Consider the following 25,793-nt stretch of genomic DNA (forward strand, 5'->3'; position numbering starts at 1 on the left):
TAAATTACTGTATCTCTAATACATATGTGTTTCTTCCTTTTCCCCTTCCTCTTCCTCTTCTTCTCCTTCTTTTTCCTTCTTCTTCATCATCTTCACCATCATCTTCTTTTTCATCATCATCTTCTTCTCTTCTCCTTCTACTCCTCCTCTTCTTTTTCTTCTTCTTGTTTTCTTGGTCGTTTTGGTCTTTTTATTCTCTTTATCCTCCTTCAGCTCCTCTTTCTCTACTTCCTCCTCTTCCTCCATCCCCTCCTCCACCTTTCTTCTCCTCCCCTTCTTCTACTCTCCTTCCCTTCCTCCTTCTTCTCCTTCTTCCATAAACTACAGATCTGACATAACTATGATTTCGGCTGTAGTCATTGTTCACACTTTTCTCACTTTTGTTTACTGTTCATAGATGAAGTTTAGAGTACCTATCATTGTAATCATATGAAAGTACTCTTCTCTTCTCCAGGATGCACTGCCACTAGATTTTTCTGCTATAGAAAATAGTTCTGTTTTTTGGGGGATTTGGGGAAGTAGAAGTCAGAGTTCCAGTGATAGGCCCTTCAGGGAAGGAATTTATTTCCTGCAGGCGAGTTGGGAGTCTGTGTAAACCACACTTCAGTCAAGAAGGGATGCTCTGTGTATATTAAAGTGTGATTGGAAGATAGGTTTCAGGCCACAGGCCTACTGTTGAGATCTGTTTCTCATTGACCTCTACCTTCTGGACCATCCTGTGATGGAAGGGCCATGGCCTGTGCATTTATCTGCAGCATGGACTTATGTGAAGCAAAGATGAAAGATTCACTGGAATACCAATCTCGCCATTTTTTTTTTTTTTTTTTTTTTTTTTTGCTTTCTTTTGGTGTCCTTTATTATTGCTATTTTTATTGCTGCTGTTAGTATTGTTCTGCTCTGAGGCTTTCTCTGAAACTCAAATAACAGCATCTAATAGGCAGAAGAGAGTACAAAAGAGAGTCATTGTCATTTTACCTTCTACCTCCTGAGGCCCAAAACCAATTCACTGTTTTTCTTCTGCCCCTTGAATTCTTATTAGGACTACTGTGCTTTGTGTAGATTGATTTATCGTGATATGCAGAAGCTAGAGAGTTGTTATTTCCAAAAGAAAGGAAAAAAAGAAAAGAAAAGAAAATGCTACAGAGCTACTGAGAGTCAGCCTGAGCAAGCTAGGCATCCAAAGAACAGATACGCTGTTCCAATATGGTCCTCATTTTTTTTTAAATCAACAAATACTGTCTTTTTGGTGAAAACTAATGCAAGGGAGTACATTTCAGTATATAAAATGAGCATAAGTCTGCATTTAGCAAGGTAGGCAGAGAATCACCTTAAATGATGGAACTCTTGTAGCTCTTTTTGTTTTGCTACATAGTTAAAGATGGGTGTTTTCAGCACAGCTTGGGAGACAGCCTCTGCCATTGTATTGCTCTGTGTTTACCTGCTCAGCCATACTGCCTGATAGTAACTGTCAACTTGATACCGTCCAGACTAAGCTGATAGTAGAATCCTTCCCCATTAGCCATCAACAGCTCCTCAGCTAGGGGCGGGTGCTTCTGTGCGGTTACTCCTCACTTACTGGGATATTGACTCTTCTGATCTAGTAGGCACAGTAGGTGTCAGCTCATGGGGCCACCAGTCCTGTTCTTTCCAGAAGAACCTCTGGCTCTTACAGTCTTTACCTTTCCTCCATAATGCCCCCAGCGGCTTGCTAGGAGAGTTATGAAACTCTTGTTTCATTGGAGGGTGAAGGCCTTTCCTTTTTTAAAACAATGTATGTCTTTTTTTTTTTTTTTTTGTTTCGTTGAGAGTTTTGTCCAAAATACCAAACTAACTTGTTTTAAAAGTCAAGTCCAATAGTTCCAATTCATGTCATTCATTTCAAGAACAGCTTTTGTTTCTGCTTTCAGAAAGAATGTATTCCATTAAAAACCTTCTTTTTAAGTGGTTTAATGAAATCACATAGGCACGGAGGAAGTAAGACCAATGAAAAGCCAATGCCACGTCCTTTGTGTCCCTTTCAACTAAATGCAGTTGCTGGAATATGTCATTTTGAAGGAGACAGTAATTTAATTTTTGTGTTGATTATAATTTGATTTTTTAAGGGTCTATTTTCTTGTCATTGTAAGTTGGTTCTCATTTGCTACTTCTAGCTTGAAGTTCCATTATAGTTTAGCAAATAGAAAACTCCTTAGGCCAAAGCTGCACATGTGTGCTTCTGCTCCAGGGGCGCTGACCTGTATATATCCTCTTACAGTCTTAATGTGCGTGACGCCGAGTGCTTCCGAAGAAAAGCGCTGTATTTTTACTTACAACTTGAGATAGGCAGGTGATGGGATACTCTGAGTAAATACTTTCGCCAAGGTGTGGTGTTTGTGCAAACTGAAGGGCAGGGCTTGCAGAACACAAACTGATTGTGGTATAAGTGAGTAGAAGAGGGTTCACTAATTTTCACATGGCCATAAATGAATTTTAAATGTGATTTCCTCCTTTACTCAATGCCTATTTTATTTCTGCATTACATTTTCTTGTAACATGTACATTCACTGACTGAAGAAACATAGAGTTGAGGGCCTAAATGCCTCAGACTTCGTAGCCAGAATGAACCAGTGTAGTGTTCTTCCATAAATTATTTTATATGTGTAAAAACCATGTCAATGTATAAAACTTCAAGTCACTGAGTGTAATGGTACTGACTGTCTTGTAGTTCTATTGAACATTTCTGCCTTTATTCATGTGCAAGTAGAAATTTTTGTCTTATAGGTAGTTCGTAGATATTACTCTCTGCTCAAATTTGTATTCTAAGCATTTAATTGCCTTGTGGCATTAATGAAATTACCCCATCTTTCAATACATTCATTTTCTAATTTATGAGGTGGAAATTGTATTTATTACCCAGTGGCATTCTTGAAAACCTTCAATAATACTTATGATTGTTCCTGGTATATGGTAAAATTTATAAATATAAGCTATTGTTATGGTTTATAAACTCCTTAACTCATATTTGAATGTCATTCTTTTGTGCATGTTTCATGTATGCACATACTCATGCATGTGTGCATGCATGTGGGGATGAAGACCAGAAATGGTATTCTGATGTCTTCCTTAATTACCTCATTTTATGTGGCAACAGTATCTCACTGAACCTGGAGCTCATTGTTTTGGTTTAACTGAGATTGTCATGAGGCTTCTATATCTGGGCTGAACACACACACACACACACACACACACGGGGGGGGGGAGAGGGAGAGGGAGAAAGAGAGGGAGAGAGAGGGAGAGGGAGAGGGAGAAAGGGAGGGAGGGAGGGAGAGAGAGAGAAAGAGAGAGAGAGAGAGAGAGAGAGAGAGAGAGCGCAAGCTTTTTAAGTATGTGCTGGAGATTTGAATTCAAGTTTCATGCATGTACAGAACGTACTTGACCAATTGAGCCATCTCTACAGGTCCAAATTCTATACCCTTAAAAATACAACTTGTATTTTATTGATTGGACATAGCAAGATTAATAAATATAGCACAGGCTTAAATGGTATCTAATTATTTTTATAATTACTTGTACTCCTAAAATATATTTTATTCATAAAACTGTAGAAATTTATATTTTTAGTAATAAGTTTTTGTATAACAGAAGTGTTCATGTCAGAGATATTACATTGCATTTTGAGAAATCATTAATTTGCATAAATACTCAGTTTACTACTAAATCTCAAGCACTGGGCGTCAGACACTATCCTCATGTTTAGTCACGGTTGGGAAGAAGGACTGACTGGTAAAATCAGTGTGTGTGTGTGTGTGTGTGTGTACACAGGTGTGCATGTATATGTGTGTATGCACGTGTTTGCATGCATGTGTGCATGTGTGTGCATTTATGCATAGGTGTGTGCATGCATATGTGTGTGTATCTGTAAATACTCATAGGTAGGCTCAGTTTACTCATACCCTCAAGGTGGCCATTTAAAATCACCTCTCTCTCCACTGACTTTAATCTTTCTTCTCCCAAGTACTTTTTTCCTAATGCGAGTAAAGTAATGAACAAAATCTCCCCCAAACTCCATGATCATCCACTCAGATTTTCCACTTAGAAGTCAGCACATCCTTAGCATCCTTATTCCCAGGGGTTGCATCTTAAATGATTGAATATCAGTTATGCTTTCTAACATCTTTGGAGGTCTTTCATTTCGGTAATGAGTTATGGGTTAAGATAATCCTGACCCACAGGGCAACATCTTCTAGGTGTTCCTCTGCCAAGCAGCTTAATTAGCCCTTCTTCCTTCTTGGCTGGCACTGAGCCTACCATTTGGTTCACTTTGTCTGTAATGACATTTCCAAAAGGCAAATATAATCTCATGACTTAATAGTTGTAAACAGTTGGGCTACTTCTTACATGGAGGTCAGAACTGAGGTCTGTATCATTCATTAGTGTCACTGTGTCCTTCAGCTAGCTACATCCTGAAATTCAGCAGGATTAGCTGAAGTCTGTTCCACACATGCACAGACATCCATGATAAGGCTGAGCATATAAACAGAGAACTGAAGAGTAATAATAACCAATAATATAATAGAATATAATAATAATAGAATCCTAGTAACATACTACAATATGATAGCCAGCAGTAGCCATTTCTGAACAATGTGATTATTATTCAGAAAACCAAAATTTACTTGATCAGAATATCAAAGATATCCTGAGCATTGAGCTGATAAGCAGTTAGCTAGGAAGGGACCGTGATCAGGTAGCATCTTCAGCAGGGATACTCTGCACAGAGAGATGGAGCAGGCCATCAGAAGCAGGGAAAAATGGTCCAAGATTTCATCCTACTCTTAAGAAGGTTGTGTAACTTTAAAATTATACAAGCTGTTTATTTTGTGATTATCCATTTAGACTATAGTAGACCATAGATAGCAGAAACCATAAAAATAAAAATTTCAGAAAAGTGTGTTAGGCAGTTGTCTGATGTCTAAGTTAGAAGTCCTGGTTTGAACAACTTAAAAGGGGATGAGATTTATTGAGGCCCATGATTCCTCAAAGTTCCATTCATATTACTTAGATTCCTTACTTCTGAGCCTAGGGTAGGAAGAAGGTTATTCACGTGAGATGGACAGGAAGATTGAAGGGTAGGATATGAAGATTTGCTATAATATCCACAGGCATTTGTCTACCCCTGACGTACTTTCCCTTCCTGCAAAGTTTAGAACATTCCATAATAAGACTACAAGCTGGGACCCAGAATTCCACACACGCCAGCATATTGGAGTACATTTGACATCAGAGTCGTAACACAGGAATTCTTTTTCACATGTAATGCTACTGTGTTTGCTTTTCAGCGTCATCTCTCTCAGTTAACCCTTCCAGTCCTCTCTCCCACATCTCTCTATAGTGAGCCAGAGTGAACCTTTAAACTTGCTGCCACAGATCTCTGTTGGCAAACGGTTCTTATGCTTTGTCTTAAGTTGGCTCCCCAAATCGGCTTCCAGATGCTAAGGGTCACTACCCCCAGTTGGCTTTGATTGGTAATAAAAAATTGTCATACAGCCACTGGCTGGGCAGAGATAACAGAGCTGGGACTCTTGTATTGCCCAGGCAAGGGACCAAGGGGAAGAGAGAAAGGAGAATCGCCATGATTTAGAGACAGAGAGATCAGATTTAAGAACTGCATGAGCGAAAACACCCAGCAATGTAGGTGTAAAGAGAAAGCAGCCCTGTGGGTGGGGGTGGCCCAGAAGGTAACGGGGCAGCAAAGATAAAATAAAGATTTAGAAGGTGTTAAGCCAGGAATCCAGAAAGGAGTGTGTGCTAGCTGCTGGGAGGTTTGGAAATGTCCAGCCATTGAGCTAGGAAGACATTTCAAAATTACACGGGCATGTTTGTGTGTGTTTGTGTTTGTGTTTGTGTGTGTGTGTTTCATTTGTGATTTGCAGAGGAGACGCGTGACCTGTCGGGATCATAGAACTGCTTAACTATTTACTGCTACAGATTTGAGCTTAAGACTGGGCACTACTGAGAAGCCTCGTCTGATTTGATTCTGTAATCAAGGTATCTGCTTTATTCCTGCAGTGTAAACATCCTTATAGACAGGGCCTGATCTGAATGTGTGGACCATGTTATCTGGTACACTCCAATTCCCCAGGAACTAGCTTGGCAGGGGTTTGGCATGCTACCAAGAATAATGAAGGAGTGTATACATGAAGTAAAAGGATTTCCTATAAAGCAAGTCACTCTTCCTGCGGTGACTGATGGGACTCAATGAAGTGACAAAGGTAAGGACATTTGGTGGAATCAGGAGTCAAAATGAAAACTGCATACCTGAAGACTATACCTTATAGACACTTACAGACAATGTCTGCTGGGCCTGAAAGCGGCCTCATGCATGTCTTAGAGTGCTGCTCTTACTCCCAACTCACTATGAAGGAAAGCACACATTTATGTATCCTGAAAAAAGAAAGATGATAGTTGTTGTAAAAGCTAGCCAACTTAATCACTGACAATTAATAATTTCCTTGCCCATTTTTCTATTTAACGCTTGCAAGCTGGAGACACACTCCAATAAATCCCAGTAGCCTGGGAAACCAACTGCATGCTGTTGTTTGGGCACACAGCACTTGGTGACACTTCAAAGTTTTGAGAAGTGAAATTGTTAAAGGTTTACACATTCATAAATGATAATATGTAAACAACTCTAGAAGATTTGACACTAAGTTTGTCAAAGTCACAGTGTGTGAAAATAACAAACCATGAAGGGTTTGAATTGTGAGATTTCAGGAAGCCGTTCATCCTTGGGTTTCTTCATTTGCAATGTAGATGTATGGCTAATGCTGATTGATTTACCACATTGCTGCTGTAGTTGAATTGCTGGAAATCATAAATTAAAAACCTTACATTTTTGAGAAATGACATATTAAGTAAATGAGTCACAGTTTACTCAGAAAGATAATTCAGATGGTTTTATTTTACAACTCAGTGTCTTAATTTAACATTAAAGTATGAAAATTGTAGGTTTTAGTATATTATATATTTGCATATATATATATGTTTGTGTGTGTGTGTGTGTGATCAAGACACAAAGAAAGAGAAGGAAGGATCTAAAAGAAAACGTCAAAAGATAGCAGTTTGTTAGAATATAGTATCAGTAAACAAATCATCAGAAAACATTTTCTTTTGCTCATTTTGAAACACGGTGAGTAGAGTCTATAGTGGGCTTGTTTTCCATAAAGTAAAATAATACTTGAAACTGTGACATATTATGTCATGTCAACATGTATGAAGCAAATGAATCCTGTAAGGAACAGAGATTTCCAGAATATTATTAGCAACTCCTCACTAATCTATCTCAGCCATCATCATTGCAAAAGTAGAAAAACAAAATTATTTACCACATCTCAAAACTGTGTATTCCAGATCTTAAAAATGTTATCTGGGGAGGGGGCTGGGGCTCAACATCTGATGCTCTTATGGAGGAGACATATTTGGCTCTCTCTACCACATAGAGTGGCTCACAACCACCTGCAAGACCCGTTCTAGGTGCCTGTGTGAGTGCGTGCATGTATGTGTGTGTGTGTGTGTGTGTGTGTGTGTGTATTATAAAAACCTTCTGTGAGCTTTATTTCCAACAAGCACAAAGCCTTGCAGAAATAAAATATTACTAACTAAGTTCTACCTAGGGAAATGAAACTATGTGGTATGAGGTGACCATCAGGAGCTAGAGTGTTTAGTGAGAAAGTTCTCACACTGTTCGCATGCTCAGAGTATTAGAGAACACTCAGAATTAAGAGTCCAGCATTGAAAATTTTTTTATAGGAAAATCACACACCCCCTCCACCTAAAAGAAAGTTTCCTTTTAAAAAAATATGATGTGTCCAGCCCTTGTATGGCATTTATTAAGTAGGAATCACATGTAGTCTCTTGGCAAATAGCTACTCGATATGACCAGTTGCTTTTCTCAATTCCTTGGCCAAGAAGCAGTCTTTAAATATTTCTTGATTTCATTTAGCATCCTATAATTCCCAAATTCTTTAGACTGATCTGAATTACAAGCTAGAATCATACTCTTTACTAATGAATAGTTTTAATTAGAAAATAAGAGACATAATTTTAATTTTTATAGTCTGTACCTGTCATGACATCATTGAATTATAGATCATATCCATATTACATATAGCTTTTTTTTTAAAATCTGAAGTGACTCAACAAAATTGTGAGATGCTCAAGAGATAGGCAAACATAGTTAGGAATTCAAGTTGTGCTAGCTGTGTGACCCAGGCAGAGCTCCACCTAGCCTCCATCTTTTATGTCTAGATAATATAATAGTATTTTCTGTAGAAAACTTGTTCTAATAGTTTTGCTTCAGTAGAGTTGTGGAAATAAAATTATATAACCAATGAAAGCATATGAGACCCATAAAGGTTAGGCTCGATTATTATTTATTATAGTGATAGAGAAACATTTGGATTTTAGTTAAATTTTCAGTATAAATTATTTACTTTATTGGACTTCCTCTTTACATTAAATTAACATGGAAAAATTAAATGGTTCATGTACCTTTTATTTTTGTATATTTTTATCCCTGGATAGTATTTAGCAGTTTTATATACCAAGGATACTTGTTGTTTTTAAAAATATTTATCAAAATATAATTTTCATAGCAGATGGTCTATTATAAATGTACAATCCATTGAATTTTAGTCAACAAAATGGTGACTAAATTCCAGCCAAATCTTGGGACATTTCCAACACCCACCTAAGCTGTCTTAGGCCTGTTTGCAGTCACAGGAACATATGCCAAATATTTTGGAATGACTTAATTTTGCACTTCACTCCATTCCTTGATTAGTAAAGATCATTTTCAGAATAGAGGGGAGATCATTTAATTTGAAGAGAATCAGAACTCATTGTTTGGGTGTTATTCCATCTCAATTTGGCAGAAGTGTTAAGTGTAAAAATACCAGAAGCCAAAATGCATCAAAATAGAACTAACAGACCTAGATGTTCAAAGAAATCAAGGCAAAGACACATGGAGAGAAGGAGAAATAGGGCCTGGGAGATACTACAGTGAGACATGGTTCATTTCAATGCTGTATAATTGTACCTAGAACATTCCTATGTGATCTTCAGAGGGTGAAGAAATTACATTTACACGTAAGAGAGGCCATCATGGTTAAGAAATCACCGCTGAGAGCTTAAACATTAAATCAGATGGTAAGAAACACTGATCAGAATAGACAAAGCAATTTTCTTACTGGGAGAAGTGAAGTAGCTAACACAGTTTTGTCTCCTTCATTAGCGCTGGCTATCAGATAGTTCATGAGTGCTACAATCAAACTTTGATCAAAACACACACGGAATGTAAAATTTCCATGAGTCCAAAGAGAAATTGTCTTTCCTTTTACCAAGTAGAAGGCTAGTTTGTAAAACAAATATCAATTTAAGCATAGATCTCGTAAGTCAGTCATTTAATTACACAAATGAAACCCACAGAAGGCAAAGAAGTGAGGTCTTGTTTTTTTTTTTGTTTTGTTTTTGTTTTTGTTTTTTTCTGGCTCTCTTCTCTAAGCCCCACATCCAGCAGGAAATAAAAAGCAGGTAGGGGGAAGCAGAGACATATGAGTGCACCTTCAGCAATTACAGAAAGCATGCTGTTAAGCCCCGTGAGGCTAGAGGGTGCACTGAAGTGTTAAGTTTTATGTATTATTCACATGGCTTTCTTCTCACTTAGAACTAAGAGCATGTTTATGCCTCTCCATCTACTCAGAACACACACACACACACACACACACACACACACACACACAGAGAGAGAGAGAGAGAGAGAGAGAGAGAGAGAGAGAGAGAGAGAGAAAGAGAGAGAGAGAGAGAGACAGAGAGAGAGACTTCTATGAACTTGGAAAATGTAAGTAAACATCACCTGAGGTTTCCTTTGGAGATTAACACTAACACAGAAAGAGGCCTACTACTTAGAACACATTTTTTTCTTAAATTTATTGACTCCTGTCTTTGGCCTGTTCTCCCAGGGTTTTTCTTCTTTCCTTTTTTGTCTGTCCTTCTTCTGTGATCCACATTCTTCCATACCTCCACTGGCTCCAACAGTGCTGTGGATGAGTGATGGACCAAGCCTTTGTTGAGAAGGATGGAGGAAGAACAGAAATATCACATTTAGGTTTCAGGATAAGGACTTGAATTAAATAATAATAATAATCTTTTCCTCCTCCCTCTTTCTGTTCCACCTCCCTCTTTCACTCCCTGAATAGAAGTAAAAAAAAAAAAAAATTGTCCATGTCTCAGAGCACAATTTTCTCAGTAGTTAAATGTAGTGCCTGATTTGCTTGGGTTTTTTAATAACCCTTGTAGTAGAAGATGATAGCCAGATAGCACTTACACCCTATTTCAGTGAGTATAGTTGTATCCTGGCTTTGTTTAAAAAGAAAGAGCAGCTTCTCTGTCAAAGGCTAGGGAAAAAGAGAAGCTAGCAGCCATGTCATTAGGTAAAATGCAGAAGGGTGCAGCTGAGCTGGTTGTTTGAGAATGGGGAGCAACCTGGGGACTCCTTTTGACATATTGAGCTGGATCTGCCACAGAAGTTTGGTTTCAAATGGACTTAAGGTTAGAGATGTGCACTGAGGAAGTCTGCACATGGCTGCCACATTCGAACCAAAAGAGTAAATGCTTAAGAATATCACCTGATTCCCACAAGTCAAGCTTCCCAGGATTGCGACTTGCTGTCACAGAAGAGTCAGTAAGATGGACCAGCTATAATAGACTAAGGTACATGAAATATGTAAAAGAGCATCTATCCATGTTCTCATTGTATTTAGCTTTATGTAAGTCTACATAAATACTTTGAATCACTTTTTATTTATTTCAAATATAATTTGAAATCAATTTTAATTTATAGCATCCATAATTTGTTTTTATGTTCTATAAATCTTTTATATTTCTATAAATCTGATTTTAGCTTATTTTCTTCTTGATTTAGCTTATTAACCCAAATATTTGGGTTCAGCCTAAATCTTAGACTCATATGAAGTAGTTAATTTTCTAGATAATTTAACTACATTCAGAACTTCCCATTTAAGAAGCTTAACTGTTAAAATACACAGTATGTTTAAAGATTAAGGCATTCAACAGAGATATGCAATACCGTGCCATATTGGACAGTAGCATTCACCTTCCCTGTGGAAAAATGAGCCTTTCAGCCTCCCCAAATTCCCATCATTAAAAAAAAAAAACATAATAGGGACCAGTGGATGCTCTACAACAGCCCCACAGAAGACCTGACTGAGCCACAAGAGGCAGGATTCTGGGTTATGTCCAAGGCTGTGACTGAACAGGTCCAGGGCAAGAGGATGATTAATCAGACAGAAAAGATCAAAGGGAAGAGGGATGTAGGTAGAACATAAAGAACCTCTGTAGGAGTAGCCTGATAATAATGCTAAGAAATTCAGAGTAACTTACATGTTTTGATTTGGTTTTTAAACCAGATTTATTGTCAAGTATGATCCAGCATCTATAGAGGAACCTCAAAACCAAATCAAGAAGAGCAGGTGTCTCTACTACAATGATGTGATAGTTCATTTGTATCAATACCTCCTGAGTATTTGTTACAAGTACAGAGCCCACTTTATGCTTGCAAACGCTCATCTAAAAGGAACAAAATCTAAGAGAAAAATTTCTCAGAAACGTGTATATTAGGCATCATGTGGAGAATTCTAAAAGAACATTCAGGGCACAAAAATGAGAAAAAGACAAGCGGAATGTGGACAACATCTACAAATAACATCAGAGGGAACTGTCAGAAAAGCCAAGAAGGAGCAGAGGCAGCCTTCACAGATACGGAGCAGGAGAATGTGCAGGATGAATCAGAAATAACGTACTGAGAAAGAAGTCATGGGAGCAGAGAGATGGGGGCCATTGAGGATTGTAGCTTTCTAAGGACAAAGCCATTACGGAGGCTATCAGTCCCCATAAACCCAGGAGGCAGATGTTGGTACCAGGAAACAAGACCAGCAAAGCAGGCCACAGTGAACATCACACACAATGTTTTCTGTGTGTGGTGTGCACTGAGTCCTCACCTCTCGAACCACATCTGTGGGACATCCAGAAGTATACCCCATTGTGGTGCCACATCAATAACTTTAGGCAATGGTTTGCTTTGCAAAAGTCATGTAGAGCTGTTTTATTTCCTGAAGACTGGAGAATTGCATTGTGGACTATTCCTACTTGGAAAGGCAGCTCAAGAATAAAGAGTGAATGGACCCTCGACTTCCAGACTGCAGTGTAGCTCAGTTGCCCAAGTCTCTGACCACTGTTGCTCCTTTGTTCTTTCAGGTCATCAAAGCATTGGTTATAATTACTTTGCAAATGACACATATAATATGAGGAGTATATTATGTAATTGCAAAATATCATCATCTTTTAAAAGATTTCAACATTTCTCACTGAAGGACCAATAAAAGAGAGGAAGAACTGCTTTCTAGATAGTAATTCTTTATAGTGATATCTCACATTTCCAAAAATGAAAATGGAATGCTGGGAACTTAAATATTTTAGCTAGTAACTATAAGGAAAATATTTCACAGATACTCAAAACAGGCTTCAATGCATTTTAAAAACGAGCTTTTTGACTATTGCTGTAAAAGGGTATAGAAAAATCTGCACCAAGGCTGTGGCTGTAGCAACTGTGACACTCTCTCCTTTTCCTTCTCTTCTGCCTCTTAGTTGAATTTCATGGCTTTACATCCTGAGGCAAAGCCTGTTTTCTACACCTGATTCCTTGGCCCCACGTAATCTCTCCTCTCACCAGATTCCCCATCCGTTCTTGCATACTTATTATGAAAGTCAACGATTCCTAATTAATAACCAGTTTTCATTCTCTTAAGAGCGAATTAAGAACAAGAGTGGAGATAAAATAGTACATCAAAGCTTTAGATTCGATCTTTGATCCCCTTTAAAGTAAAGGGGCCTCTTTGGCCACTTGGAGTTGAGCTGTTTTTCTGCTTCCTTTTTGAGTTTGCACTATTTGTTACTCTGTTGGGCTTGTCTCTGTCATAGAGAAAAATACAGGTAGTGTGGGATGCTGGCTTCCTCTCCAGCATTGTTCCGGTCTCTGCAGGAGATTGGCTGTGAATTTAACCACTTCATAGACTTTCTTACATAATTGATTCTCTCTTCCTACTGGAGATGATAAGGCTGTGGAACGATTTCACAGCCCACTGAGCTTCAAGCCAGGGTTTATGCTGCAACTGAGTTGATTGTAAGGGTCGATGGCTCATGTTCAACTATTTGACCTGGTGTTTTTAGACTGATTATTAACATATATAATCATATACAATCTTGTTTTTGATGGATAGAAGGCTGGATGTATATTATCTAGCCTTAAATCTGTACAAATACGTCTTCCTGCTTTTCTTATTTGGTAAGTAAGAATAATAGAATATGAGTTTATTTCGCCTCTGATCATCAGGGGTTCGTTCGGTTGCAGATGCTGTCCATGCTTAGTGTAACTGGCTGCTGTCCTTGTCTTTGCAGCACGGGCTACCAGTTTATTTACTATTCGCCTGAGAACACAGCGAAGGCGAAGGAAGTGCTCGGTAACATCAATCAGCTGCAGCCTCTCATAGCAACTCATGCGGACCTGCTGCTGACCTCTGCCAGCCAGCATTCTCCAGACAACCTGAAGAGCTCCTTAAAGCTGCTTTCCGAAAAAGTAAGATCCAAAGCTTGGCTCCAGTGGGGAAAGCAAAATCCCCACCGGTGTAGCCTTCTGAGCATCACCCATTCTGGCATCCGGAAATGTAAAAGAGACCAGGTTAAAAGTAAACTTCAAAGGGTCACCACAGGATCGGAATGAATTGGCTTCATTCCCTTTGAGCGTTCTGTGTGCGTTATGTCTTTCTCTTGTAGGAAATGGAATGCTATGGCTTGATATACAGTTCCTCTTTTCCGTGCTAGTTTTATTCCTTCGTTTGGGTTGGCTGAGTAAGCTGAGTGAATTGTATTTCATAGTCATTGTCATCTGATAATCACATAATTCTTATTCAGATGTAGCTATACATTTGAATGGTGATATCACTTAATTTGAAGCAGACCCTGGATGTGGAGCCCACCAGTAGCATTGGACAATCTTCCCTTTGTTTTCTACATTATCTAAGGGAAAAATTATCACTATTACAAAAACTACTAATTGTTGTTTAAAAACATGGTAGATCTTGAACTTTGTTCTGTTGAAAAGTGTGTCTACATCTACAGTAAATAAATATGGTTAGGCCTGAGCCTCATACACAGTAGACAATCAGAACTACTCTAAAACATAGAACCAAAGTGGAAAGAAACCAATTAGGGCAGATTTTAAATGGTACAAGTAAGCATCCTAGAGTTTAATGAACTTAGCTCCCCTAAGCTTATGTATATGTGTACATTTTTGCACTCCCTTATGAGGCATTCTAAATAAAAAACAGTAAAGAACCTGACAGAAGAAAACACGTCTAAAAATTCTAGAATAATTTTACACTGTGGCTCTTTGAGTCCCTGAAAACAATGTTTGTAGAATTCAGATATAATAATATATGTGTATGCTTTTTATTGGTCTATATCCATTATTAACAAAAATTCTGTTTTAAAATTTTTTCCATAAACTGTTCATATAGAAATGATTCTTCTTATAAGAGAAAACTAAGATCTGCATTCATTGAAAAATAGTTTCTGTTCAGATGGGTCAAATGACTGTTCTAATAAATATAAAAGACGAAGAACCCTGGCCCAGGATTTCCTGTTCAAACCTGGTGGCTTTCCATGCTGCGACAAGTATATCATAAAAAGAAGCAATGTGATTGACAGATTATTTATTATACTATTTTTATTGGATACTTTATGTATTTCCATCACCAGTAGCTACTTTGTGTCCGGAAAGGACCCCCAGAACCCATCTGGTTTGTTTGTTTAGCCTTCACAATTGTTGGGTACATATTACCTTCATTTCACAAAGGAAAGGTCTAAAATTTGGCTAAACTAGAAAGCCACAGAATGGTAAAGTTTGAGTCATCCGTAGGAAACCAGTAAAGCCCACGTGACCTAGCTCTTCAGGTCAGGTCATTTATTTAAAATTAACATTTTGCACATTACCTTAATTAATGTTTTTAATTACTTTTAATGTGGCAAACTCCTTTAGAGTTGGGTGGATCAGAAGACCTACAAAGACAGCTGTGTACAGTAAAATAGAATAATCTCACTTGATTTGTCTCTCTTGGGGGTGGGTGACTGAAGGAGGTGCAGCCTTTCTGAGTTCACCTAAGCAGAAAGTCTTAGCAAATAGTGCATTTGCAGAGTGGTGTTTACATTCTTCCTGTGCACTGGGCAGGAGTGTGTCATTTCATGCATCATTTTCAGCTCCCTGCAGGAAAGGGGACGACAATGCAGCGTAGCTCCACATTTTCCTCACGTTTTCTGTGGTATAGACAGGGTTTGTCCACTGATAAATCTTTTGAGCCCAGAAACTAACAGGATTGTTCTTAAAGTTAAGTTTGTAAGTCACACAGCCTTTTAAGGATCCATGCCTGGAATTTCAAGGAGTTTTGTCAGTCAACAATTTTGCATGGTCTTTGGGAGAAGTCAGTCTTGCTCCCTGATTTCAGCATGAAGAAAAGTTTAGTGTAATAACATTTTAATATAATTTAATATTCTGCTTTATGTTTCCAAATTTCTTTCAGTTCTTTTAGATGAGAGAACGGAAGTCACCCCATTGATTGCACACACATTTATTTTTAGCAAGGTTTCTCCGTGCAGCCCTGGCAGTCTGGAACTCACTCTGTAGACCAGGCCAGCCTTAAACTCAGAGACCTTCCGTCTTTGCCTCCTGAGTGCTGAGATTAAAAACATGTACCACTACACTTGGCAATAGTATCTAATTTAAAAATAAATTTATAAATTTGATTTAAAGCATTAATATGACCTTAGTATGTAAAGGTCACTAGGATGAAGCTAAGCAGTACCTTAGTTTATTTAGTGCTATCACCTACATGTGCACAGTTCTGTAACTGAGGATTGACATGTCACAATTTTATTGTTTCTAAACTGATGAACAACAGAGTAACTCTTAACGTTGCTGCTCTAGAGATTCACACTACACATGAACTATGAGGAAATATTAGCATCTGTCTGTCCTCATGTATACTTGCCCAGGTGCTCAGCACTGAGCATCTGACCACTGCACACAGTAGAGGAGTGCTCAATACCATAACATTGATAATCTGACTAAGGTTATACACTGTCCAGAGTAAAGCGAAAAGAGATGTTGGAATCTAGGTCTGAGGTAGTGTTCTGCTCTTGAGTAAGGACTGGCACCCAAAGATCAATGGTTATGCCTCTGAGTCCATTAGGAAGGCTGCAATGGAAAGGAATCTCAACCAGTTGCAGGGTTTATTCAGATCATGTCATCTCTACTACTACAAAAACCATGCTGTGCGGTTTCATTTTTTTTCTTCTAAAAAAAAGAACAAATACACAATTCAAACATATTTTCAAATATATTTGAAAAGTTCAAATATAAATTCAAGTAAATTTCATATATACATATATATGAAGTGTGAGAAAATGAATCCATACAGTGCCCTTGCCTCTGTGCCTGATCCAAGAGGCACAGAGTAAAATATGAATGAGATAAGATCTGTTCTCCACAGGAGAGTCCTTAGTCTTGATGGTAATAGTTGTATTATTAATGATAATGACAGACTAGAGCGGCATTTGTTTCAGGATCAATTAAAGGCACCATTCCAGTGATATCCTCAACTTTAACAACTACACAAATTAGTGATTATCATTTCCATTATTTACTATTGATAATCTCATCAAGTGCTGTAAGTGTGCTCATTATAAACTGACACAGAGAAATGTTAAAGAACAATTGTTAACACTCACAGAGAAATGTCAAACAACGATTGTTAACACTCACACAAGTTGTATTCCTGTTGCAAGCTTCTTTGAGCACATGAGACTCTATACTGACTTTAAAGATGGCCCTGGTCTAATAGACTAAGGAATATGTGTGGTGAAAGTAAGAGGAACGCCACACTAGTGAATACTCACTGTGTATTCTTGTCCTGGAATATACAAATTCAGTTTGATTACATTATAATTTAAAATGTTTTATATATCTCTTTGTGGTATGGGGGATTAAACCTAGAATCTGACACGTGCCAGTCAAATACACTGAAGTAGCACTGAAGCCCTTGTAGTAGTTTATCTTCTAATGGACAGTTGCTCTTGGTAATAAGTTATTTGTCCATAAAAATATTAAAGATGCCATTTAATAACAAACTATTTTAATATCTAGCAAACTCTGAATTTAGCTGAATAATTTCATACAGAAGGGCATAATTTTTACATAACAGTTAAAATTTTAACAAATGACATGAATAGTTGAGTTGAATAAACTGAAAATTAATTTTTATTTTCTTAAAATACAAATAATCTCTTTAATGGACAGAATTCAAGACAATGTGTAATGTAAATAAATTCAAATTGCAAGTTAAGGAGAACAGAGATAGTGCATAGATTTCACACAGATCAGAAATATAACTCACACTGGTTTTTAAATGCCCAACTCTCTATTCATTCTATAGAAAGTCATTATTGTCCTGCTCAGCAAAACAAAGAAACAACCCCCCCCCAAAAAAAAACATTGAGCACTTAATTTTGCATGGTATTATACTCGATTCTGTAAGATGATTTCTATATTGACATGGCTGTTAACTTTTACAACCAAAGATCTTCAAAGCATGGGAGTGTTTCACAGTACTGCAATGGTTAAAGTAGTTAAAATGTAAAGCTTAGAGGCTAAGCTCACAATGTACGGCAGAAATTATAGTCCTAGTATCTCCTCAACCACATAGTACTGTAATCTGATCATGTTCAAAGAAAATTGAAAACCCTTTTATTCTGAAACTCATTTTTTTAGGTTTCTTTCTATAGTGCCAGTACCAGAAGCCAGTTTTTCAGAAGTTAGAGTGATCTGTAATATTGAAGAGAATACTATGTTGGCTACGTAGGTACTAGGAGGGATTTTCTCATTGTTCACACACTTCAACCATCCCTAAGTCTATCTCCTGACAATCAGAAGGGATGGTGGGAAGGACAAGGCTGGTTTGTTTGCTGGTGGTGGTTAGAAGTATATAAACATGGAGGACAAAATGGAGCTTAAGATTATGTCTCAGTTCAACAAACTGAGTTGAAGCTCCCCAATTGAACTAAGAGCCATGAATTTGGTATTTCCCCCCTAATTCCTATGTTCAATCAACTCAGAAGTTTGAAAGGCATCAACAGGAGCACTGGGTCCAAACCTTGTACTTTTAAAAATTCTGTAACAAATAGGTTCTATACCCATATATGACGTTAGCTTAGTTACCAAATGAGATCATGGCTGTACAGATCAATATGACTAAATACTCCCTGTTAAATTATGACCATTTCTAAATTCCTCATTAAAACACCTTTAGGATAACCACCTTCAACCCCCTAATGTTCAGGGAATTTCAGCAATGACTCTTCATAGGCTTCTTCAAGCTGTATATGGGCTTTGAGATATGTAGAAGGGGGTAGGGAATGAGGAAGCTGGTCCACCCACACCCACACACATACTCAGAGAAAGACAATTTTGAAGATAGTAAGATCATTCTTCTAGAACACAGAAACCAAGTAAGGATATCTGCTTTCTGTTGGTCATCCCTGTAACAAAAGACAGAGTGATTATATATATTTGCCTTCCTGCTCAATATTGGGCTACACTATGTAAGTCATGCTTCTGGGCCATCTTGTTAAACATTTTAATTATGATCTGGTGTTTACATTTTAGTATTTGTGGCTTTTAACTAGTATCCTGGGGAAGGTGTGTGTGTGTGAGAGAGAGAGTGACAGAGAGAGAGATAGAAAGGGGTGGGGGGGAGAATGTGTTTGAAAAGTAAATCACCCCATAAAGGCACTATTGAGAGTGTCTACTGTACTGCAAAAAGAAGATCTACATGGATGTAAAAGAAAAGTCTGATTCTAAAATTACTAGAATGTTTTTGGTAGAAGAAACTGCAGAACAATTTAACATAAAGAGGTCATGGAAAAATGCCCCTGGAATTTGCATTCTGGGTTTGTTGAAAAGCAATGATCTCATCTGGTAGAATATCTTAGAACACAACTACAAGGAAACAAAACAGATGCAAAAATCCTACTTCAAGCTTATATTGTAGCTCTTAATTGTTGCTGATGATAATTCAGAATGTGTGTGAAGATGGGTCTCAGAGACTTGGTCATAAAGATGATTACCGAGACCATGTGGAAATGTTATATCACGAGAGGAAAGGAATGCTTTCAGAGTGTGACTGAAGGTTCCTGGTTTTGTTTTCACTGTCCAGAATGGCCAGGAGTTAATGATACACAAAAGGAAAACTTAGAAAAAAACCATTCCAAAAAGAGGAATACAGAAGAGAAAGCTTTACTGTTTAGAGCACTCTACAACATTCCCAGGCCAGAAGTGTCATTTTGTATAAACTGATAAAATGGTTAAACGGTTATTCAAGGTTAAGTTTATGATACATTAATGCCCAGAGTGTCAGTGGCCTCTTGGCTGCTCAATATAATTTTCCTTAAGTAATTTTGCAAAAAAAAAAAAAAATCGGTATGTGAATGTTGAAATATAAAAGTATTTTAACTTGGAAATAAATAAGGCATATCAAATATAAAAATAAATGGAGTTTTTCATGCTTTATACATGATTATTAAAATAGCTGTCACACACACCACCAGTTACTTCTATTTTACAGATGTAATCTAGATGACATTGCCTTGAACTCATTTTTTTAATGAGAATGAAATTCTGAAAAGATCATGTTTTGCTGAATTTGTTATGTTCTTTAGTGAAAGAGTAGTCTTAAATGAACAGATCCTCACCATTCTTTTGATATTAATATTCAGAGACCTGGGATATATTTTTCAGGCATTCCCAAAGTCAATTTTAGTGCTTTTAAACTTTAAGATAATTCTGTTTTCCTTGAAGAATGGTAACATGGAAATATGAACTTCAAAAATGCCATAAGGTTAAAATATATCTCTTTTTCTTTCATTTTTAAAATTCTGAAACATATGAAATAGATTACTCTTAGGTTCAGAGTTTATTTTTTATAATTGTTCACTATATCATTAAGCCAACATTTTGAATAAATTTTTTTACCTACCCTCTTTCTAACATTTAGACAACTTTATTGTTTTGATTTATTTTGCATTTAATGTAAGCTACTAAGTAACAAGATGAAAAACATTCCTGTGACTTTAACCCCCCCCCAAGTTTTATACCATTACCATCATTACAAGAGACACAGGGTGCCTGTGGGTTGTATTAAGTGACCTAATAATTTCCTGAAACTACTATTCTGAGCATCACTCATCTAACTTCTATTTCTCTTATTTACTTATTTATCAAGAAAAAAAAAGACATTGTCCCCAAGTCCCGGTGAATATTGCCAATGAAATTTTAAAAAGCCAAATGTGACTGTATGTGTGCAGGTTTCAAGAGGCCCAGAGAGCGTCTGATGATACAGAAAAGTGTTTCCATGGGCAGAGGAAGCCAAGGCAAAACTCTTATGGGTGTTGTGTAGCATTTTATTATTACCTTGTATTTAGCTTTCTTAGGACAATTCTGCTTGTAGAAAGATCATCTTCATGACACCATTGCATTATCTTCCAAGTGCAGTTTCAAAAAGTGAAGTCGATAGTTTGTGGGTCCTCGTTTGAGGAAAAGTGATGCAAAGCACAGTAGAAGGTTCTAGTTGGTATGAATAGCCATATTCTACACAGTAGTCGTGCAAGAATCGCAGAAAGTAGAGCTGTAGTAGCAGAGATGCTGAGAAGCCCAGCTAAGAATGTATCGAATCAAAAGAAAGTGATTAGCAAGAAGTAAAAAGGTTGGAGAACCACAATGGGAGTAAATCCACATTGTTAGTAATTAAACTAGCACTGACGGGCATATCCAGGTTATTAGAAATGATGTAAAGAACATGTTAGTCCATTGTCTTTTATCTGACAGAACACCATGTATCTAATTTTTCATTATTATTTATTCTACATTTTCCATTGTCATTCTAACACTTATTGCATGTGCTTTTCGAATATAAGCTAGCTGAATTTTCATAATTTATTCTAAAGTATTTTTCAATTGTTAATGTTTTATATCGAGTTTTTCACATTCATTGTTTTCTTACAAGGTGACCAATATATCTGTTGAATGTTGACAAGGGTCAATAAACTTTTGCAGCTGTAATAATTCCATGAGTATTTTTTGCAGGAAATTTAGTTCTGAGACATCAAACTGAATGGGGACTCAGAATGAGGGGAGGGGCACAGACATCTAGGCTTGCAAGTGGTAGTTGGGTTGAAGTGCGGAAGGGCTGCTGAGCTTGAGAGACAACTTGGAACCTGCTTTATTTGGAAAGAAAATCAAAAGTGTGTTAACAAAGACATAGCTTTACTGCCCCCTCCCTCCCTCCCTCCCTCCCTTCCTCCTTCCCTCCCTCTCTTCCACCTTCCCTCCTTGTTTCTATCTGTCTGCCCCTTTCTTCTTTCCTTCCTTCTTCCCTCCTTCCTTCCCTCCCTCTTTCTTTTCTTTTCTTTCTTTCATGGCAGTTTGATTAAAAATTTCCCCACAAGCTCACACATGTGGCACTTAGTCCCCAGTTGGATGAACTCTTTGGGAGGTAGTAAGAAGAAACGTGACCTTGTTGAAGGATGTGTCACAGGAGAAAGGTTTTGACATTTCAAAAACTCATGTCTGTTCCAGTTCTTCTTTGTGCCACTTTGTTATGTATTGAAAATTGAGCTCTCAGCTACTGCTCTAGCACCAAGCCTGCCACCTCCTTTCATGCTTTCTACCCTGATGACCATGAACTCACCGGAAATGCTAAGCCCCAAATAAATTCTCTTTGTTGTAAGTTGCCTTGGTTACGGTGCCACACCATAGCAATAGAAAATCAGCTTATACAGTTTTATACCCGATTAATGGTCAACCACAAGGTCTGTCCCCGCTCTAGAACGTTACAAGCTATTGGAAGGAGAACATATAGAGGTATAAGAAATAACTTTTGGTACTTTTTAATATAGAGATTTCATGATTACTGACAGTTACAAGAAGATACAGAGAAAGTTTTCTAATTTTGAGTTACTCATGCCAGTGTTGATTGGATTTTGATAGTAGACCAAACAGCAGTTACTTTGAAATGTAGCAATGATTAAGTTAGCATTATCAGAAGTTATTACATTGAAGATTGATATCAATTACCCTAAAAAAATAACCATTAGGTTAAGGGTCTTTTTCTAACTAACTACAAGCTATGAACTACACTGGTCAATGCTGGCTTGTCTCTGTAGTGTTTGAACATGGTATTAGGTTACACAAACATTATATTTACTATATTAAAGGAAATCAATTACTGCATCCTCCAGTCTATTACAGCATGAAGCTATTAAACATGTCATTAGAAAATTACAAAGTTCAGCTGGAAAGTCCTTTACTGCTGGGAAGCTGCTGATATCCTAGCACTAACTAGGTATTTACCCCTAGCGAAGGAGACAGTTTTCGGGGAGCGGGGTGGGGGGTGATAATAAATTATAAAAAGCAAATATTCCCATATGGAAGACTGCTTTTTAGTGTCTTCTATCAAGACTTTCCCTGATGTGAAAATATTCTGAATTTATATATTTTTTTCTGTATTCTTTGCTTCAGTTTTATAACAGTTATGTTTTCTTTGGAGATGTGTTTGGAATTACTTGAGAAGTGCAGCAGGTAGTTGTTGAAATTATTATCCCCAGTGAAATATATCTGGGAAGACTATGGAGCTCAAAGAGAGAAGGCTAAGGAGACAGATGGTGTTTATAGTACATTTAAAACCTCAGCGTTTACTTTAAAACAGGAGAACTCCAACCCTTGGCAACATCCCCAAACCAAACTTTCCAATGGATCGGTATGAATCACTCTCCCTCCTTGGCACCTGGGCCTTTTCCATCACATACACCTCTTAAGTGCCAACAAATCTGCAGTTAACCTTTTTACAGCTCTACCTACCTACTATTGGTTTCTAATCCTTTTCAATTTCTTTGCAGACTGAGCTTTTTGTGCACGCCTTCAAGGACCAGCTGGTCAGAAGTGCTCTTTTAGCTCTCTACACTGCAAGGCCAGGAGGCATCCTTAAGAAACCATCTTCTCCTAAGATCAGCACAGAGGAGAAGAGTACCCAGCATGATACCCCGCAGCTTAAAAGACAAGACTCCATTCCACATCACTCTGACTATGATGAGGAAGAGTGGGTAAGTCTCCTCACACCATTTTCCCTCATGATTAGTGCAAAGAAACACAGGGAACATAAAAAAGCGCTCAATTTCTCCAAAAGATATATGGAAAATAGTTTTATATACATATTATGCATTACCATATATGGTTTAATATGTGTGTATGCATATATGCATGCATGCATAGGTATGTAAACACACTCAAAAGAAATCTTAATCATCATATGTCTATTTCATATTTAAATAATAAGCAAAGATTACACAAAAATAAAATACTTTTGTTGCAAAAAATGAAACATTCACATCGTAGAGAGATCTCAATAGAAATCACGTCAGAATTATGGATAGATATGACAAACTTTACTTAAGATTAAGTTAAACAGTATTGCTGGTCAGAATTACTTGTTATAGACATGTATTTATTATCAAATAAACCATGTGCATAACCATGAATAAGTCACTGAATTATGTTATCAAAATTACAAAATTCTATAATACATTTCTTTACTCATTTCTAAGCAATCTAAAATTTAAACTTTTGCAAAGACTGAAAGGTCATAAGTAACAACCAGCTTTGGCATATCAAGTTGCTGTAAGACTGGGCACATCTTCTACAGGCTAAACAATGCAGCCCAGTTAGGGGACTTTAATGTAGTCATACAGCCCCTGGTCCTGCTTTAGGAGTCCCACACAATGACCCAGCTGCACAACTGTTATATATGTGCAGAAAGCCTAGCTCTGTGCCATGCATGCCCTCTGGTTGGCAGTTCAGTCATTGTGAACTCCCATGTATCCAGGTTAGTAGATTCTGTAACTTTTCTTGTTGTGTCCTTACCCCTGGGAGGCCTTCCCTCTTCTATGTATTGAGAGGAGAGATGTATGGAAGAGAGACAAGGTGACACTTAGGGACTGGAAGGAAAGGAAGGAGGGGAATCTGTGATCTGGGACGTAAAGTAAATAACTTAATAAAAAAATAAGTAAAGTTTGAAAGCATTATTATAAAAGAGAGTGAACACTGAGTCTTATCATCCCTTATAGATACGAGTATTTCCAGTGTTTCTAGGTAAAGAGTTACCTATGTGCATACTTTAAAGCCAGATGTTCATATTTGAATGAGAGTGGAAATAGATTCTTAAATCTCACTTGTTGGTGAGACTGTGATTAAATAGATATTGCTTACAGGGGCTGTGACATCATATGCCCCGTATCAGAATAATTACTGTAAGAGAAGAAGGAAGCAGTATGAGAGGAACAGACTTGGAGAAGAATAGGAAAGGAGAACCAGAAAGGGACCAGAGGTTGGAAGAGCAGTGACCTGTGATGAGTCCTAGTACAGACATCACCCATGTGCCTCTGCAGTACATGTGTGTTCAAAATTGCTTTTTTGTATCACGTGCTTAAGAAGTGTGCTGGCTGCAGTAGATGCTTCATTTTTAGTTAACCATTGTTTTCTTTATATCCTGGCGTTTTAGGCTATTTAGGGTAGGGTATTTGAATCTCTAAAACAGTGTTTGAGGGCCTCTGAGATAGCAACTGATCTTTCTCTTGATACAATTTCTACCGCAGGAAGCATACCTCCAGCCTTCTCAAGGTAAGCACTAAATAAGTGTTGTGGTTGCTGATGAAGATTGCTTTTCCCCATGTGGCAGCTTTTCAAAAGAGCAAGTCAGACACTTCTTCAATTTAACCTTAGCTTCTTCAATTTATTCAGAGCTCCAAGAGGTGCATGCCTCTTAACCTCACTCAAGTTCAATTTTCTCAGCTGTAAAATGAAATCTGTACCTGTTCTGCTTAGCTCTCAGGACATATGCACAAAGGTGGTTTATCATTTCATGGTGATGCCTGAACGGGCCTAGTCTGGTTCGGTGGCAGTGTTATTGATCTGTGGTTCTTGGTGAAAATTTGTGACTTATAGTCTTTTATGACAACCAAATCTATCCCTAGAGACCTGTAGAAGTAATACACACATATAAGTATAATCAATGGAAAAATTAGCCATGGAAGTTACTCAACAATACCTCAGACTTAACAGATAAAAATGTTGAAACAAATGTTGGAATACTGGATGATAGTCTTTGGCAATAGGATTTCACCCAATCCAGTTTGAAGTCAGATTGTATATGACGCACAAAGAAGAGAGATTCAATTCATTTGGCAGGGCGGTTTTCAAAGAGCCCCTTTCTTCTTTCAGAATTGACATTCTTCCTGATTCATTACACTTGCACATGGGAGATGCTACTGACACCCTAGGGTCTTTTAGAGACTCCTGTGTATTCAGAAACCTAGAAAGACCAGTGGCTATTGTATATGGCAGCGTGAGAGATCCACAGAAAGGTGCAAATGTTTCATGGTCAGAGGGAGGCTTCAGATGCTGCTCTGCAGATGGGCATGAGAACAGAAGTTAACCATCCAAGAAAGGGAACTGAGTGTGTGACCACGTGGGGGGTGGGGAACGGTAATGACTAAGACACAGTGCACAGCAATTTACAATT

At 37.7% G+C, this 25,793-nt stretch overlaps 1 protein-coding gene across 5 annotated transcripts in view; it reads left to right on the forward strand.

Annotated features, from left to right (window-relative positions):
• INPP4B (inositol polyphosphate-4-phosphatase type II B) overlaps positions 1-25,793 on the forward strand; it is a 297,538-nt gene that overhangs the window by 170,911 nt on the left and 100,834 nt on the right. For all 5 annotated transcript variants that reach the window (XM_080937277.1, XM_080937279.1, XM_080937276.1 and 2 more), the window contains 2 exons: positions 13,513-13,690; positions 23,116-23,319. In XM_080937277.1, coding sequence (XP_080793403.1) covers positions 13,513-13,690; positions 23,116-23,319 — 382 coding nt within the window. The remainder of the gene's footprint in view (positions 1-13,512; positions 13,691-23,115; positions 23,320-25,793) is intronic.

Source organism: Micromys minutus (assembly GCF_963924665.1).
Source record: "Micromys minutus genome assembly, chromosome: 24".
NCBI lineage: Eukaryota > Metazoa > Chordata > Mammalia > Rodentia > Muridae > Micromys > Micromys minutus.